Genomic DNA, 18024 nt, shown 5'->3' on the forward strand with positions numbered 1-18024 from the left:
GGAGATAGGTGGTGGTGAGGGCCATCTGGCTGGTGGTGGTGGCGAGGGAGGAAGTGAGGGAGATAAGTGGTGGTGAGAGCCATCTGGCTGGCGGTGGTGAGGGAGGAAGTGAGGGAGATAGGTGGTGGTGAGGGCCATCTGGCTGGCGGTGGTGAGGGAGGAAGTGAGGGAGATAGGTGGTGGTGAGGGCCGTCTGACTGGTGGTGGTGATGATGGTGACTGGCTTGGTGGTGATGACTGGCTGAATGGTCGTGGTGACGAAGTTGTGACGAGGAAACAACGTGACCATACCTTCCAGATGATGAGGGAGGAAGGTGAACATGGACCGTGGCTTCGAAGGAAATAATGGGACAAATACAGAAAGTTTCAGACACACAATTCTAATGGGTAAGACGAATGGGAAAACTTCATTATCCCTGAAGCCTGTTAACAGCTGAAGTGACCCTTTCGATTGAGTGTGTGAGCTCCACTCGGGGCGAGTGCTTGAGTGAGAGCTGGTGCGAGTGCTTGAGTGACGACAGGTGCGCGTGTGCTTGAGTGACAAGGCGGTAATGCTTGAGTGACAGCTGATATAAGTGGCAGTGACGGGGTTTAAAGTGAACATCGTCATTATTGATTTTCTATTGTGTCGCCTGTGGTGTCCACACCCGAGGGAGGGAGGGAGGGACACTGGCTGTGTCCACACCCGAGGGAGGGAGGGAGGGAGGGACACTGGCTGTGTCCACACCCGAGGGAGGGAGGGAGGGACACTGGCTGTGTCCACACCCGAGGGAGGGAGGGACACTGGCTGTGTCCACACTCTAAGGAGGGAGGGAGGGACACTGGCTGTGTCCAAACGCTAGGCAAGGACGAGGTAGACCTACGGAGAGAGAGAGAGAGAGAGAGAGAGAGAGAGAGAGAGAGAGAGAGAGAGAGAGAGAGAGAGAGAGAGAGAGAGTGACCTCCTTTCTCACACTCGTCCCATCCTTCTCCTCCTCATACTACCCTCGTCTCCCCCTCATCCTAACCCGTGAGACTACAATGATCCACGATACAGACATGTCTTTCCATCATCACTTGCTATCCAACGGATATTTAGTGTCTGATTTATCTTCAGCGTAGCCAACGGAACCAACCAGAGGTCGACGCTTCGTTGAGGTAACCAGAGAGACCCACTCAGACGTCGACCCGTCCACAGGGCAACCAAGACATCCAACCACACGTCTCCCCGTCCGTAAGGTAACCAAGGCAACCAACTTGATGCTGACGCGCCCATGAAATGGTCTGGTGAATCCAGACACACACACACACACACACACACACACACACACACACACACACACACACACACACACACACACACACACACAGACACACACACACACACACACGACTGGGGACGACTAAAATTAACCCCGAGGACGATCCAAAACACTTAGGAAACGACCCTTTCCTTACTAAGGACGACTCATAACACCGTCAATACTCCCAGGGACGACTTGCAACACCCTTGAGACGACCTGCAACAACTTAAGGACGACTCACAACACCACTGGGACGACCCACGACATTCCGGGACGACCCACAACCATCTGGAACGACTGACAACACCCTGGGACTCTCCGAACCTACAACACTATAGGAATTACCCACAAGAACGTAAAGAACGACTCAAAACACCCCAGGAACGTCTTACAAAACCCCTAGAACGACACAGCAGACCTGTCGTTCAACCTACCACACCTCCGGAACGACCCCGAACCACCCTGGGGACGACCACCTACACACCAGGCCTGCTGGAGAAACGACAGTCTTCAGGAAACACCGGGCAGGAGAAGGGGGGCAACAAAAGACACCAATCCACATGAAACTTTCTTTTCATTCTCCTTTCCTTTTATGGATCCTGCCTGGGGAGGCTAAGTGGGGGTGGGGGATTGGGGCAAGATCCGCTGGTTTCTTTTTACGTCGTGACGTGGGGTCGAACCCTCCTCCTCCTCCTCCTCCTCCTCAAATCCTCGGAGAGTTTCAGTTCCATAGCATATTTCTACGATCCTAAACCTCGAGGGTGGCCTGAGAGGTGATATATAGGACAGGAAACAATCATAAGGGATTCGATGGTAGGAAGAAAATGCTATGCAACACTGGACCAAAGAGGATATATATATATATATATATATATATATATATATATATATATATATATATATATATATATATATATACATAGAGAGAGAGAGAGAGAGAGAGAGAGAGAGAAGAGAGAGAGAGAGAGAGAGAGAGAGATACATATATCGTATATTCACTAACGTCTACACCAGCAGTGTCATCTGTAAGCTTTAACTTTTATTTATTGAAAAACATTTACAGAAGGAAATGTAAATAACTTATAGTCTCTATATGTAAACACTAATACAATTATTCTACCCTTTCACTGAAACAAAGAGAAACTCTCTCAGTGGCCAGAGTACATTATTCAGTGGTAAGAAATACCCGACCCAAACAAACGTATCTTGATCCATGTGAAAAATATGACAAATCACTCGCATATACTTCAGTGCAAATGAATGTTGAATGATATTATCTTTGAGGTTACATACACAGATGTGAAAGAGAAATGTGCCTCTGAATGTTGAAAAGAGATGAATAGAATATATTTTCAGGGGGGAACTGACTGTAAAGAAATGTTAAAGATGCGTACCTTTTCTCACAATGGTGATGTATTCATCAAAAATCCTTATCTACGTGTCATTACATGAGGGAAATGAGGTTTATGGAATGGATAGTGAGTCACCATACACATCTGAATGATTGATAATGAATGTATTTCAGTTTTTGCAGTGAGTATGATGAAGAAACCACTATTACTAACATGCAATACGTATGATCAAGTCATTATTCTTATGAAAAGGGTCATGTAACGTGGCCCAATAGAATGAACAACAAAGATAAAGGCCTTGAGAGCCTGAGTGATGAAGAAGACCTCATTAACATACCATTAAGAATCATACTGACCCCATGGCATAATTACCTTGAGAAGTGGTGACCAGTTCAAGGTAATGGCTGTATTTCTTGATGACGCGTTTGATGAGGTCAATCTGTTCCAGCGTCAGCTGTACTGCGTTCTGGTACTGGGAGTCACATGGTGTGTAGGCCACCCAGAACTGCATGTGGGAGAGAACGTGGGAGAGAGTTAGTGGGAGAGTTGGTGGGAGGGAAGGAGGGTGTGTGTGTGGGATTCAGGGAGGGTCGCATGATGGCTATAAGTGTGTGTGTGTGTGTGTGTGTGTGTGTGTGTGTGTGTGTGTGTGTGTGTGTGTGTGTTTATGTGTGTGTATGTGTGTGTGTGTGTGTGTGTGTGTGTATGTGTTTATGTGGGTGTGTGTGTGTGTGTGTGTGTGACATAGAAATCCAGGGAAAATTGATGGTAAAATTATAGTACAAATGATGGTTTTAATTAAAATTTGAGTTATTATCTATCACAAAATGAAATTCCGATTTAATAATTGAAAGGGTGCAAATTATGCGTTCCTCTTCAATATGTAGAGCAAATGAACAGGTTTTGTGTACATGTGCGTGTGTGTGTGTGTGTGTGTGTGTGTGTGTGTGTGTGTGTGTGTGTGTGTGTGTGTGTCTGTCTGTCTGTCTGTGTGTCTGTGTGTCTGTGTGTTAGTGTGTCAGTGTGTGTGTCTGTGAGTCTGTGTGTCTGTGTGTCTCTGTCTGTGAGTGTCAGTGTGTGTTAGTGTGTGTGTTAGTGTGTGTGTGTGTGTGTGTGTGTGTGTGTGTGTGTGTGTGTGTGTGTGTGTGTGTGTGTGTGTGTGTGTAGAACTTACTGAAGAACAATGAAGAACACCTTTCTTTCTTCCCCTGTTGTAATTTAAACCCCAGTGTGAGCTGAAGTAACCTACAACAGTTGTACTGGGTATAAATACGAAAAGTATTCGTCTTCCACAAATCTACAACTTCTTCAAATTCTAAATCAAATATATTCATAGACAGTCATAGATATTTTACTAGTTAGCCAACAGCCATATATGCGTACATGGTCGTTCAATTATCTTGAACACCTGAAGAAAATGTTCAAAATGCTAGCTTTACAATGGGTTGTCACAACTTAACATTGATAGCCTTAAAAACAACCCAAGAACCCGATAGGCCTATAACCTAGATAGTCACGTAACCAACCCGCTAATTGAGATATCCTGAGAAAAGGGTTGAAAAAGATATCTCAAAATATCTATCCACCAATTTTCGTCTTCAGTTCCCCTCCTAGAGACGTTCCAATCTCCTTGGGGGCCCCAATGCGGTTGTCTCCTTTTGGGGGCCCCCATGCGGTTGTCTCCTTTTAGGGGCCCCCCCATGCAGTTGTCTTCTTTTGGGGGGCCCCATGCGGTTGTCTCCTTTGGGGGCCCCATGCGGTTGTCTCCTTTTGGGGGCCCCCATGCAGTTGTCTCCTTGGGGCCCCCCAGTGCGGTTGTAGAAATTAATTGCAAATCAATTGCCTTTGGGAATCCCGTTTTCTTTTTTTTTTTCCCCGGGTTCCATTCTCTCCAAACAGCCTCCAACAATCTGTATTCATGAGGAGATGAACCGACTCTCTCATGCTTGCAATGAGGAAAAAAAATGAGGGAAAAAAAATGAGGGAAAGAAAATGGCCGTTCGAGATCGTTGATTGGATCATTGCCTTATGCAAATCACTTGGTGTGATTACGTCAACATGTGTTTTCCAATCTCCCGTCTGTGAGCTCTCTCTCTCTCTCTCTCTCTCTCTCTCTCTCTCTCTCTCTCTCTCTCTCTCTCTCTCTCTCTCTCTCTCTCTCTTACACACACACACACACACACGATATCAAAAATCCCATTCTTGACGCTATTGACTTTATAACTGGGTAAATCATTTATTTTGGTTATTGCCAAAAATACTTACAATAATGATTAAGTTATACTGACCCAACACGTCGAAAGGCCCCTTGACTATGACCACCATAATTTTGATATTTATTTAATAATCACGTAAGTTATCCTGCCGTCTTATATATTCTAGTTCTGCAGATCCAACATTCTAGGTTTGCTAATTTCATGTTCTGGTTTTGCTAACATGATATTTTGCACTTGCCCCTTGAGCATTCTAGTTTTGCAAGTTTTATGTTTTAGTTTTGCAAATCTAATGTTCTAGTTTCTCAAATTTAATGTTTTAGTTTTGCAAATTTAATGTTCTAGTTTCTCAAATTTAATGTTTTAGTTTTGCAAATTTAATGTTCTAGTTTTACAAATTTAATGTTCTAGTTTCTCAAATGTAATGTTCTAGTTTTGCAAATCTAATGTTTTAATTTTGCAAATTTAATGTTTTAGTTTTACAAATTTAATGTTCTAGTTTCTCAAATTTAATGTTTTAGTTTTGCAAATTTAATGTTCTAGTTTTACATTTTTAATGTTCTAGTTTCTCAAATGTAATGTTCTAGTTTTGCAAATCTAATGTTTTAATTTTGCAAATTTAATGTTTTAGTTTTGCAAATTTAATGTTCTAGTTTTACAAATCTAATGTTCTAGTTTTGCAAATTTAATGTTTTAGTTTTGCAAATCTAATGTTTTAATTTTGCAAATTTAATGTTCTAGTTTTACAAATCTAATGTTCTAGTTTTGCAAATTTAATGTTTTAGTTTCTCAAATTTAATGTTCTAGTTTTGCAAATTTAATGTTTTAGTTTCTCAAATTTAATGTTCTAGTTTTCTCAAATTTGATGTTTTAACTCTGCAGACTTTTAATATCAGTTTTGTAGATATGTTACCAAATTTGGCAAATTTTGTATTCTTGTTTTGCGTACTTTATGGTCTACTTCTGCAAATTTGATATTCTAGATTTTTGGATATAACTGTCTTGTTTTGCAGGTTTGATTTTCTAGATCTGCAAATCTAGTCTCTTAATTTTCCAAATCTGGTATTCTAGTTTTGCACATTTAATAATTTCTTTTTTTTTAAATTTTCGTTTATACGGAAATTTACTGGATTTTTTTTCCTACCAGGGGTGTCTGGTAACTCCCAACATATCAGTTCTCGCCTAACGTATGGCCAGGGATTTACATGACGTCACTCCCGACCCACCAATCATCGTCATCTATTGTGACTTACGAACCAATCAGCTGTAACATTAGGGAAAAAAAATATGTATTTGTCTTCCGAGCATCTATACCAATTAGTGAACTAATTACAGGTGATTATCTACCTGTGCTAGTGTGTGAAGTAATTAAAAGTAATTATCTAAGCGAGATCAATCTAAAAATAGCTTTTGACCTCATTTGACTTACAGGGTAACGAATTGGCCAATATCACTGATACCCTCATTAGAGTTAACAATCTAACTACATTTTGGTAATTCAATTTGGGAAATGATTTGACCCAACTACGAATGCAAGTGATTTCCATGAAAAAATAAACAAAAAAAAAACACTCTGCCAATTTTTGTTGCAATTTAACTCTCCAAAACTTCAGTTTAACTCTCCAAAATTTCAATTTAACTCTCCAAAATTTCAGTTTAACTCTCCAAAAGTTCAGTTTAACGCTCCAAAATTTCAGTTTAACTCTCCAAAATTTCAGTTTAACTCTCCAAAATTTCAGTTTAACTCTCCAAAATTACAGTTTAACTCTCCAAAATTTCAGTTTAACTCTCCAAGATTTCATTTTAACTCTCCAAAATTTCAGTTTAACTCTCCAAAATATCAGTTTAACTCTCCAAAATTTCAGTTTAACTCTCCAAAATTTAAGATGATTTTTTTCCAGATATGTGAACGAAATTGGATATACCGAGGCAAATGCAATCTTTGTGAATGTAGTCGTTGTAAACATGGAACCGAATCTTGTACTGGACATATTTGTTGTCATCAATATAACACAAGTGGCTTTTAGGAAGCAAGACAGACTGGGTGATACTTAGCATATGTGGTATGCTAATTAGAACAGAGTATATAGAGAGGTCCCACCATGTCTCTGTTGTTGTAAGGGTATGAATGAGAGATTACGGAACTGAATCATAGAAATAATTTTTGGGACATTAAGTTTATCCAGGTTACCGCTTACGCCCAGCTCATAATGTTGTACGGGTTCGAATCCACAGAGAGAGAGAGAGAGAGAGAGAGAGAGAGAGAGAGAGAGAGAGAGAGAGAGAGAGAGAGAGAGAGAGAGAGAGAAGTGGGCTTCGGTGAGAGGAAAAATACAAACGTAGGAGTGAGGAGGGGAGGTAGAGTGTGTTAAAGTGTGTGGAGAGGCACCGGAGGCAAGAGAGTGCGTAAGGTTCGAGGATGAAAAGAAAACACAATCATTTATGAAGAGAAGGAAAGAGTGTAGGGTATAGTATGGAGCCTTGCACTACGCCACTGGTGAAAGAATATGAGTATAGGGTTTTGGATAGAACGTTGCACTACACCACTGGTGGAGGAGTATGAGTGCAGGGTATAGGATAGAGCCTTGCACTACGCCACTGGTGAAAGAGTTTGAGTGTAGGGTATAGGAAAGAGCCTTGAGTAACGCCACTGGTGAAAGAATATGAGTATAGGGTATAGGAAAGAGCCTTGCACTACGCCACTGGTGATAGAATGAGTGTAAGGCATAGGAAAGAGCCTTGCGTGACGCCGCTGGTGATAATTAGAGGACAGAGGTCCCTCTTCGATTTCTCCAGTGTGGATGGACCTTGATGTACGTATGACGTCACATCTACGTACAGCGAAGAGGAGGTTGTGACGTTGTTCACTGTAGGCACAGTAAGGCTATACCCGTGTGATCGTGTGCACCTGCATGCAGAGGCTGTGCCCGTGTACTTGATCGTGACCGTGTTCTTGGTTCTATGTAGCATGTAGATCCGTGTACGTGCAAGTGTGTGTACTAGCAAGGCCCGTGTATATACCAGCAAGGTCCGTGTCCAAATGTACCAGGATGGCCCGTGTCCGTGTGTGGCAGGAAGGCCGGTGTCCGTGTGTACCAAAAGTCTCTGTCCGTGTTCGTGGTCACCTGTGCCAATAGAGACGGTCGACAACACAACTTTAACAAACCCGTCGTCCTTACCTTCCCTCAGCCCAGGATACGCCCGTCTTCCCCGGGATACCGTTGGCCGCGGGTGTGTGAGAGTGTAGGAAGTGTTGTTAGGAGGAGACGGGGGTGTTTGGAAGGTTGCCGAAGTGTAGGTGTATCAAGATGGGGTATATTGAATGTTGCAGAAGTGTAGGTGTATGGAGAGGGTGTATAATGGGATGGTGCTGAAGTGTAGTTACGTGGAAAGGGTGTATTTTGGGTGTTACGGAAATATAGGTGTTGTGGGACGGGTGTGTACTAGGGTGTTGATTAAGTGCCAAGACATAACTCTTGACAACGTTATTGCTACTGCTGTTTCCAGTAGTTTATATGTAGCGAACGACCAGACGAGGCTTGGCCATTATAATACCTCCATTTTCCCCCATACAGCGAAAACACAGAACTGTTACATGTGTGTGTGTGAGTGGGTGTGTGAGGGTGTATGGTGTATCATGGCAAGATGTATAATTGTATTCAGAATGAATGCAAGAAAACGGGATATTTCAAAAGGGATATCGTGATATGATCTGTGTATATATATACACAGCGTCAGTAAGCTATACCAAGGTATGGTAAGTGTACGGGAGTGTAGCGGGAGGCCAGAGTGTACCTGGGGGAGGGGTGTGTGTGGGTGTTCTCTTGTGTATCGGCAAGAACGCCATTAGAAAGCCGAAGTGTCTTTGAGAACCGGACGTAGCGAGAAGAGTGAAGGAACTTGCTGAGCAATTATATACAAAATTAGGAAGTCGTTATCAGGCTCTCTCTCTCTCTCTCTCTCTCTCTCTCTCTCTCTCTCTCTCTCTCTCTCTCTCTCTCTCTCTCTCTCTCTCTCTCTCTATCTATCTATCTATCTATCTATTTATCCATCTATCTCTACCTATCTATCTATCTATCTGGTACCCCTTCACTGGTTTACACACACACACGGTAAACCAGAGTCCTCCAGCGGTTTACACCAACGGTATACATATCTGGCACCAACGGTGTTGCCAAAGGACGTCAAACGACAACCCGGGGCAGCGTTGCCAGTTAGCTTCCCCCACCTCCCACCCAAATGGTATCGGTTCGAATCCTACTGTCAGGAAGGGATTACTCACATTCGTGAACCAAAGGAGTAATTTCCCGGTTATCAAAACAAGGGATCTGACCCTCTGATTACGACTGCACGACCCTTGAGCGCGACGGTACGACCCTTTAGCGCGACGGTACGACCCTTTAGCGCGGCGGTACGACCCTGTAGGAAGACGGTGCGACCCTTCAGCACGACGGTACGATCCTTGAGCACGACGGTACGACCCTTGAGCACGACGGTACGACCCTTGAGCACGACGGTACGACCCTTGAACACGACGGTACGACCCTTGGGAAGATGGCCAGGCCTTTGACCTGATCTTTTACAGGTCAGGTCAAAGAAGAGGCTATCATAGTTAAGGGCCGTACCGTCGTGCTCAAGGGTCGTACCGTCGTGCTCAAGGGTCGTACCGTCGTGCTCATGACCCGTACCCACCTGCCCGTGTATCGTACCCTCCTGCCCGTGTATCGCACCCTCCTGCCCACACCGTAACCCACACTCATTGGAATTCGTCTCACGAAAATGTATCGCAATTTCAGCTAATTTGAAACCCTCTGCCACCCGAACGACCACGTAAACACGACCAGGACTCCGGCTACGCGAAATTCAGACTGTAATTCAACCGTATTCGACAAACGCCTTGGCTGTGTGCTGTGAAAACAGGGTTGACGCACAGGGGAAAAAAAGAAAGAAAGAAAGAAAGAAAGATGGAAAGAAGGAGAAAAAAGATAAGAATTTTAGCCTGCAACGGTGCGCGTTGAAAGAAAGAAGAAGAAAGAGAGAGAGAGAGAGAGAGAGAGAGAGAGAGAGAGAGAGAGAGAGAGAGAGAGAGAGAGAGAGAGAGAGAGAGAGAGAGTCGACGGGGAACGTGTCATGTTTCGGGCAAAAAAAAAATGATTCTGGCTTCCACACACGGAGGTAAATATGGTCATGCGATCTTGCATGAAATCGGACGAGGTGAGGTTTAAGGGGGGGAGGGGGGGTGGGTGCGTGGGGGAGGGGGGGATGGGTGGGGGTTGGTCGTCGTGTTTAGGGAGGGATGAGGGGAGCTGGGGTTTACGAGGGGTCGTACGTAGGTAGAGGGGAAAAGGAAGGAAAGGGTGAGTGTGGTCGTTCTTTGGGAGGGGTGAAAGAGGGGTCCGATTTCAGGTTGAGGAAGAGGAAGAGGAAGAGGAAGAGGAAGAGGAAGAGGAGGAAGAAGAGGAGGAAGAGTGTTTTGGAGTGGAGTGAGGGAGGATTTCGTCTCCAGAAAGGGGGCGTACTTTTAGATGGAGTGAGCGAGGGTCGTCCTGAGGGATAGGGGAAGTGGGAGACAGGACAGAGAAAGACTGATGACGTAAAGAGAAACAGAGAAAAAGAGGCTAGAGATGCGAGGAGGAATTACAAGCTGATGTAGAATGAAGAGGAAGGAGATAGATAGATAGAGAGAGAGAGAGAGAGAGAGAGAGAGAGAGAGAGAGAGAGAGAGAGAGAGAGAGAGAGAGAGAGAGTGGAACATCAGAGGATAGGGGTGAGAGGGACGCTAATAGCAAGAGGGCTAAAGTAAGAGTAAGAAGAGAAAGGGGCCGCTAGAAGAGTACGAAGTAAAGGGAAGGTTAAAAAGTGAGGGGGGGGGGGGTTGTAAAGTGAAGGACATGTCTAGAGCAAGAGTGGGAAGAGGAGAGAGGAGATCACTAGGGTGGAGAGGAAGAGAGGAGTGGTGGGAAGGGGCAAGAGCCGAGATCCGGGTCAAAGAGAGAGGTGAGAGGTGAGAGTAATGATGGAGAGAGAGAGAGAGAGAGAGAGAGAGGAAGAGAGAGAGAGAGAGAGAGAGAGAGAGAGAGAGAGAGAGAGAGAGAGAGAGAGAGAGATAGAGAGAGAGAGAGGCAAATACAGGAAGTCTGTCCCCTACATCAGCTGCAGCACCTCCCCCCCTCCCCACTCTCTCCACGAAATCATTGTTCTTACTGATGTTGTACACAAATCCTTATCTGTGTTCTTAATGATGTTGTACACTAATCAGTGTTCTTACTGATGTTGTACACAAATCCTCATCTTCACAAGATAATCATCCAAGCACATGATTAATATCTTATACGTAAGGAAATTTTATTTTACATGCGTCTGAACGTATTGCTTACGACACATTCTACCTACGCTGTCGTAGAAGCCACAGAATATCTTATTCCAACTTCCTTTTAGTGTAATCATCAGAGATGAGCTACGAAAATTAAAACGGTTATAAACTTCAGTGAACAATTAATTCTAAGGGTTACCTAGAGGAGAAAGAATATATATATTTCTATAAGATCTTTTTTTCTTTTCTTAAAGTTAGAGGAAATCTAGGAAGACAGAATGTTCTCATTTTGCCAACTAGTCACAAATGGTTGATCATAGTTGAACAAGATGTTATAGTACGAGTGTTGAGTGAGTAGGAGGGAGGGAGGCAGGGGGTGAATATGCAAATTGCAACTTGCAATGAATTGGACAAACGAAATATGTACTGGTGGGGGGTGGGACGGGGGCTTCTGAGCCTATCAATATTTCTCTCTCTCTCTCTCTCTCTCTCTCTCTCTCTCTCTCTCTCTCTCTCTCTCTCTCTCTCTCTCTCTCTCTCTCTCTCTCTGTTTATGAAAAACGAGTTTTTTTTTAAGTTTATTTAGGACTAAGCGTCGGAAAGGAGAGAGAGAGAGAGAGAGAGAGAGAGAGAGTTTGTCCCCCAAAGCTCTTTGATGGTTGAAAAGAGAGAGAGAAATGATCTCTGTTGTTCCTGGAGGGTCATAAAAGAGGGATACAATGGCTGGACATGAAGCTCTTTCACAGATCCAGTTATTGTGTCGTCTCGTATAACCATCCATGTATATCATACAGTACTGCATGTGTACTGCATGCATATGTATACCTTATCTTGTCCTTCCGATTCCTTTGCTATAGCCTGTGGTCGCTACGAGAGAGAGAGAGAGAGAGAGAGAGAGAGAGAGAGAGAGAGAGAGAGAGAGAGAGAGAGAGAGAGAGAGAGAGTCAGGCCCCCCTTTCAAGTTTCCTCCCACTGAACGATTCCTGTGATAGATAATTGTAGGTCGGTAATCAATGGTAAACATGATAAAAATCCATTTAGTCCCCTCCCCTCCCCTCCACCACCATCCCAGCGAACATCAAGCCAGCGAACATCGAGCCAGCGAACATCAAGCCAGCGAACATCAAGCCAGCGAACATCGAGCCAGCGAACATCGAGCCAGCGAACATCGAGCCAGCGAACATCAAGCCAGCGAACAGCACACAGGCAACACTCACATAACAACAAAACCCCCTAGTTGTAGGCCAGAGCCGAGTGTTTGCTTTTAGTTTTACAATATTTGTCTTTCTGATTACCAGCTCAGCTTATCCGGGGCCCCAGCCAGGCATATCAATAAATGAATGTTTTACATTTTACACCCTAAAAATTTTGTGTTGACTTTTCGAACTAGACGAATACATATATTTATACATTTTTTTTTTTTAGGCAGAGTTTAGTAGAGATTTATAACAATGATGTAAATGTAGATAATTTTTTTTTATATATGGTGTTTCAACACAACACTGATGCCTCGAGGTTTTGAAGACATGTTCTAACGTTCCTCACTTACCTAAGTTAAAACCGTAGTGCGAATCGTATTTAAGTATGCAGACACACACACACACACACACACCCTGGGGATGGTGTGACTTCCCACACAATTTCTAAGTTTTTTAATTAAACCTGCTTGATGATATGAACCTGGAACGGTTCTTCGAGAGATGCTGGGGTACGGCAACTGGAGGCCATAGCTGGATATTGAGCAAGTAACATGTTAGAAAGAAGACCCGTCACACACACACACACACACACACACACATACGCGTGCGCGCGGGGAGAAAAGTAATAGGTCGATGCCTGGGGAGGGACGAAATAGCTTTGTGAAACCAAATAATATTTATAAGATTTGGGAAGAACAGAAGCGCCTGAGGGGTTCCTTTGTTATTCAAGAACGTAAAGTAAGACGTTAGCTCTCTCTCTCTCTCTCTCTCTCTCTCTCTCTCTCTCTCTCTCTCTCTCTCTCTCTCTCTCTCTCTCTCTCTCTCTCTCTCTCTCTCTCTTCATCTACAATACAGGGCTTCACAAGCTGAGGAGTACATGTACTACCCCCAGAGAGTACAACTGTACTTCTCAAGGGTTACATACATAGGGATCTGAGGGTATAACCAGAGTGTACACTGCTGTACTACAGTGTGCACACCCTGAGTAACGTAGTACATAAGCAGTGTAGAACACCCTCGTTACAAATAGATACAAAATCCTCATACAGTCGCTTACATATTTAATAATAGAATGATATAAAGAGCAATATGAATTATCAATTTTTGATCCTTAATCTTTAAGGGTACATGAGAACTTGCCAGATTGTCGAAGAGGTACAGAGGTACAAAAAGACTGGGATTCTCTGATCTACAGCATGTCCTTCATTAAGAAGCAGATCTAACACTTCATAAAACATCCCAGTGATGATCATTTTTTTTTTTTTGACCTTTATATCCAAAGCTGGACCTTGGCAGCATGGCCACTCGCACATATGATCGGTGCCTTTTCGGGTATATTCAAAACCTGCCAGTAGGTGAGGTAGCCTTAGTGTGGTAAAGGAGGAAAAATAGTAGGATCTGATCCTCTTTCAAGTCGAGAGGAGAAAAGCTTAGGAGTAATAGTCCCTTGACCTTTGTTATGTCAGGGTGGGGGGTTGGGGGGATGAAGAAGGTCAATCCCCTGACCTCTGACCTGGGAAGTCGATATATGAACCTCTCCAGTGTTGACCTCCTGTACCCGTATCCCAGCAAAGGCCTGCTTCAGTGAGAGGACTTACGGTGTAAATCCTACATCACTGTAAACATACAGTGAAAGCTGTACAAACGATACGTTTGCCAAGCTTTACACGTGTTTGTCGTCTAGCTATACTTCTCTGTATACACGGAAATACACAGTCACATAAATGCATCACTTTTTAAAAATATAGCAGGAGCTATATATGTGTTGCCAGGTTATTTCTATATCATATTGCTATCATACTTTTAGAAATGTATATGAACAATAATGGGCACTTCATGTACTTCCCTCTGCTATGCCACAATGATGGGCAGTTCATGTACTTCCCTCTGCTATGCCACAATGATGGGCAGTTCATGTACTTCCCTCTGCTATGCCACAATGATGGGCAGTTCATGTACTTCCCTCTGCTATGCCACAATGATGGGCAGTTCATGTACTTCCCTCGGCTATGCCACAATGATGGGCAGTTCATGTACTTCCCTCTGCTATGCCACAATGGACTGAAAGGCATGTCTCTGAACAGTAGATGCTATATCGTTTAATTCGACTGTTAGAACATCAGAGTCCTTCATATATGGACCAGGAATGTAAGGAAACAGTTCTCTTACAGCTGCAGGTGACGCGAACGACAGAGATGGTGTATCTGTGATTTCCGGGCACGAAGACCCCCATACTGGGTCAGGGAGAAGAGCGTTTCCGGGCACGAAGACCCCCATACTGGATCAGGGAGAAGAGCGTTTCCGGGCACGAAGACCCCCCCCCCCCCCCATACTGGGTCAGGGAGGCGAACATTTCGTCTTTGATTGGTGAAGAAGGAGACGAGATGAAAGAATTCTTGTGGTACAGGTGGTTGATAATGACGTCGACGAGGCTTAAAAGCAATCAGTAGCGAGAGAGAAAGAGTGAGACAGAGAGGAAGAGTGAGGGAGAGTGAGGGAGAGTGAGGGAGAGTGAGTGAGGGGGAAGGAGGGGGTCTTCCTCACTCAGGTGAAGCCAAGACCCAACTGATAACATGGACCGTACGTACCTGACCCCCTACATGACCCTCCAGCAGTCTGGGGATGTCTGTATGAGACCAATTGCTGACAGACCACGGCTCCACCGTCTTCAAGCTCTCGTTCAGCTTAAGCTTCTCAAGCTGGTTGTGTATGAAGCTTCTTATGTTCCACGGGAGATCGTTGTGCCTGCGGCAAAGAAAAGATAAGCTGAAGACAAGATTGACGCTTGATTATCAAGATAATTCTTACATATATGTAGATCATGATCATGCAACACTCAGGGGGATCCTGTAGCACCAGGGCTGCGCTTCATGCAGGAGCAGGGGAAGGATGGACTCCTGTGAAATAAGAAAGTCTTAGATTAGACTTACCAAGATCTTCGTCGATACAGCCTCGCCAAAGATGACTCTCCATCCTCAAGAAGGAACAGTCCGGTAACACCTGACTATATATATATATGTATATGTGTGTGTGTGTGTGTGTGTGTGTGTGTGTGTATCAGTCGTATACCAATGCTATCATGCTTATACGATAATAGAAACATTGCATAAGACCATTCCTTAGGCTTGTCTCACCCCCACCCTACCCTTCCCCTTTCCAACACTCCCCTTGTAGGCCATCTTCCCCTCTCCTCCCCCCACCCCCCTACCCCAGCCTCCTCCCTACGAATCACTGAGGGGAGGGTGGTCTTCTGGCAACCTGAGGGGGATGGTCCTCGTTACGGACCCAATATTCCATCGTGGGTCTGGCTGATGTACGCGGACGCCCCGCGCACGATAACAGATAACAGAATTTCTCCTCCCAGCTCAGGCGCCTCTTTTACCTCTTCCAATAGGCGAGGCGTCCACTGGGTGAGCGTTCAATAGGCGAACGTTCAATAGGCGAGCGTTCAATAGGTGAGGCGTCCAGTGGGTGAACGTTCAATAGGTAAGCGTCCAATAGGCGAGGCGTCTAATAGGTGAACGTTCAAAAGGTGAACGTTCAATAGGTGAGCGTTCACTAGGTGAGCGTTCAATAGGTAAGGCGTTCATTAGGTGAGCGTTCAATAGTCGAGGCGTGCAATAGGTGAGCGTCCAATAGGCGAGGCGTCTAATAGGTGAACGTTCAAAAGGTGAACGTTCAATAGGTGAGCGTTCACTAGGTGAGCGTCCAATAGGCGAGGCGTTCAAAAGGTGAAGCATCCAATAGGTAACGTGTCCAATAGGTGATCTTCCAATGATTGACGGATTCAGTAGCGAAGAACCCCAATAGGTAAGGGTTCCAAATGGTGGTTCATCCAATAGGTAAGGGTTCCAAAAGGTGGGTCGTCCAATAGGTAAGGGTTCCAATAGGTGGGTCATCCAATAGGTAAGGGTTCCAATAGGTGGGTCATCCAATAGGTAAGGGTTCCAATAGGTAAGTCGAACGTTTGAATAAAAATAAAAAATCTACCAGACAGTAATAATTCTGAGAGACTTTCTCAATTCCAGTAGACAAATAAAGAACTTGATGGCCTCGTTTTTTTTTTATATATTTTTTGTCAGTGTGAAGGCAAATCGAGTGATCATTCCAGAACCCCTGACTTATATTCCAGGTCTCGGGAGCAATATGCAAATTTTCTATTGACTCTGCTCTTCATTCAAACGTTCATATGACATTCTGAGCCATTTTCACAGATCCAACTTACAAAGGGAAAAAAATATTACTTTCCACTGATTCTTCTCTGGAAACCTGGCGTGAAATTAAGCCATTTTCAATCCCACGTAGATTTAGCATGGAACGCTGGAAGATGAAGGTGGAATTGCTTGCTGGAACGTGGTACTTCATGCTGGAACGTGGTACTTCATGCTGGAACGTGGTACTTCATGCTGGAATGTGGTACTTCATGCTGGAACGTGGTACTTCATGCTGGAACGTGGTACTTCATGCTGGAACGTGGTACTTCATGCTGGAACGTGGTACTTCATGCTGGAACGTGGTACTTCTTGCTGGAACGCGTTACTTCCTGCTGGAACTAGATGCTGCTTGCTGAAACATGGTAGGGTCTGCTGGAACATGATACCACCTCTTTAGACATGGTACAACCTGCTGGAACATGGGATTGCCTGCTGGAACTAGATGTTCTTTGCTGGAACATGGTACTGTCTGCTGGAACATGGTACTATCTGCTGGAACACGGTGCTGCCTACAAGATACAAGAATCTAAACAAAAATACACACGCAAGAATGCAAACACACATTCTCAAATACACGTCTGTAAACCCGTCAGTGTCAATTTTCAAACCAAAATGCAAATTTGATCGCCAGTGATGCTGGCCACTCCAAATTTTGATGGACTTCCTTAGGTTATTGCTGGCCCCGACCTCCGCCCTCCACCAGGAAATGGAGAGGAGCGAAAACCTGGAATTCTGGACGTGTGTAACCCTCCTGGAAGCCTTTGGCTCAGGCTGCTGCTCCTATTGGTGGTAGTAGTAGTGGTAGCAGTAGTAGTAGTAGAAGTAGTAGTAGTGGTAGTAGTAGTAGTAGTAGCAGTGGTATTATTTACTGAAGAAGGTGATATGAAGAAAAGAAAGACTTACACTAATTCTGAAAGGAAATAAGAAAAGAGCAAGAAGCATACAACAGTGTGGTGATGCAGGTTGGGGCTCTCCACCACCAGCCACCTCCATCGCCTCTTCTCTGCACTCTCCCGTCCCTCTTACTCCTCTTCTCCTACCCCCATCAACTTTTACCCACTTCACCTCCTTCAACAACCAATCAACCTCAATCTCAGTCTATCGACTTCAACCACCACAACCTCTCCAGCTCCCGTACATTGCCTTCAGACTCTGACTTCGAATGAGGAGGTCCCTCAGTGTGAGGGATCCAGACACACACACACACACACACACACACACACACACACACACACAATTATATTTCCCCCAGGAACTTGTCAACAGACAGATACCTAGAAGGACCTGCTATGGCCAAAGACTTTGCAAGGCATCTCCTGCGTCCTCTGAGTATTGCTCTCTTTCCAGAAATACTCTACACTGAGAATCACATCTATGGATCGGGTTATATGCCTCTCACGCTTCAGCTGCAACTCCCAGCTGGGCGACGGAGGTGGAAAGGTACTTACAC

At 44.5% G+C, this 18024-nt stretch overlaps 1 protein-coding gene across 1 annotated transcript in view; it reads right to left on the reverse strand.

Moving 5' to 3' along the window:
• Positions 1-18024, reverse strand: part of LOC139759718 (dipeptidase 1-like) — a 108630-nt gene that overhangs the window by 39098 nt on the left and 51508 nt on the right. The window contains exons 4-5 of the mRNA XM_071682114.1: positions 14949-15105; positions 3008-3140 (exon numbers count right to left, since the gene is read on the reverse strand). Of these exons, the coding sequence (XP_071538215.1) occupies positions 3008-3140; positions 14949-15105 (290 nt within the window). The remainder of the gene's footprint in view (positions 1-3007; positions 3141-14948; positions 15106-18024) is intronic.

The sequence above is a fragment of the Panulirus ornatus genome, chromosome 34, assembly GCF_036320965.1.
Source record: "Panulirus ornatus isolate Po-2019 chromosome 34, ASM3632096v1, whole genome shotgun sequence".
Lineage (NCBI taxonomy): Eukaryota > Metazoa > Arthropoda > Malacostraca > Decapoda > Palinuridae > Panulirus > Panulirus ornatus.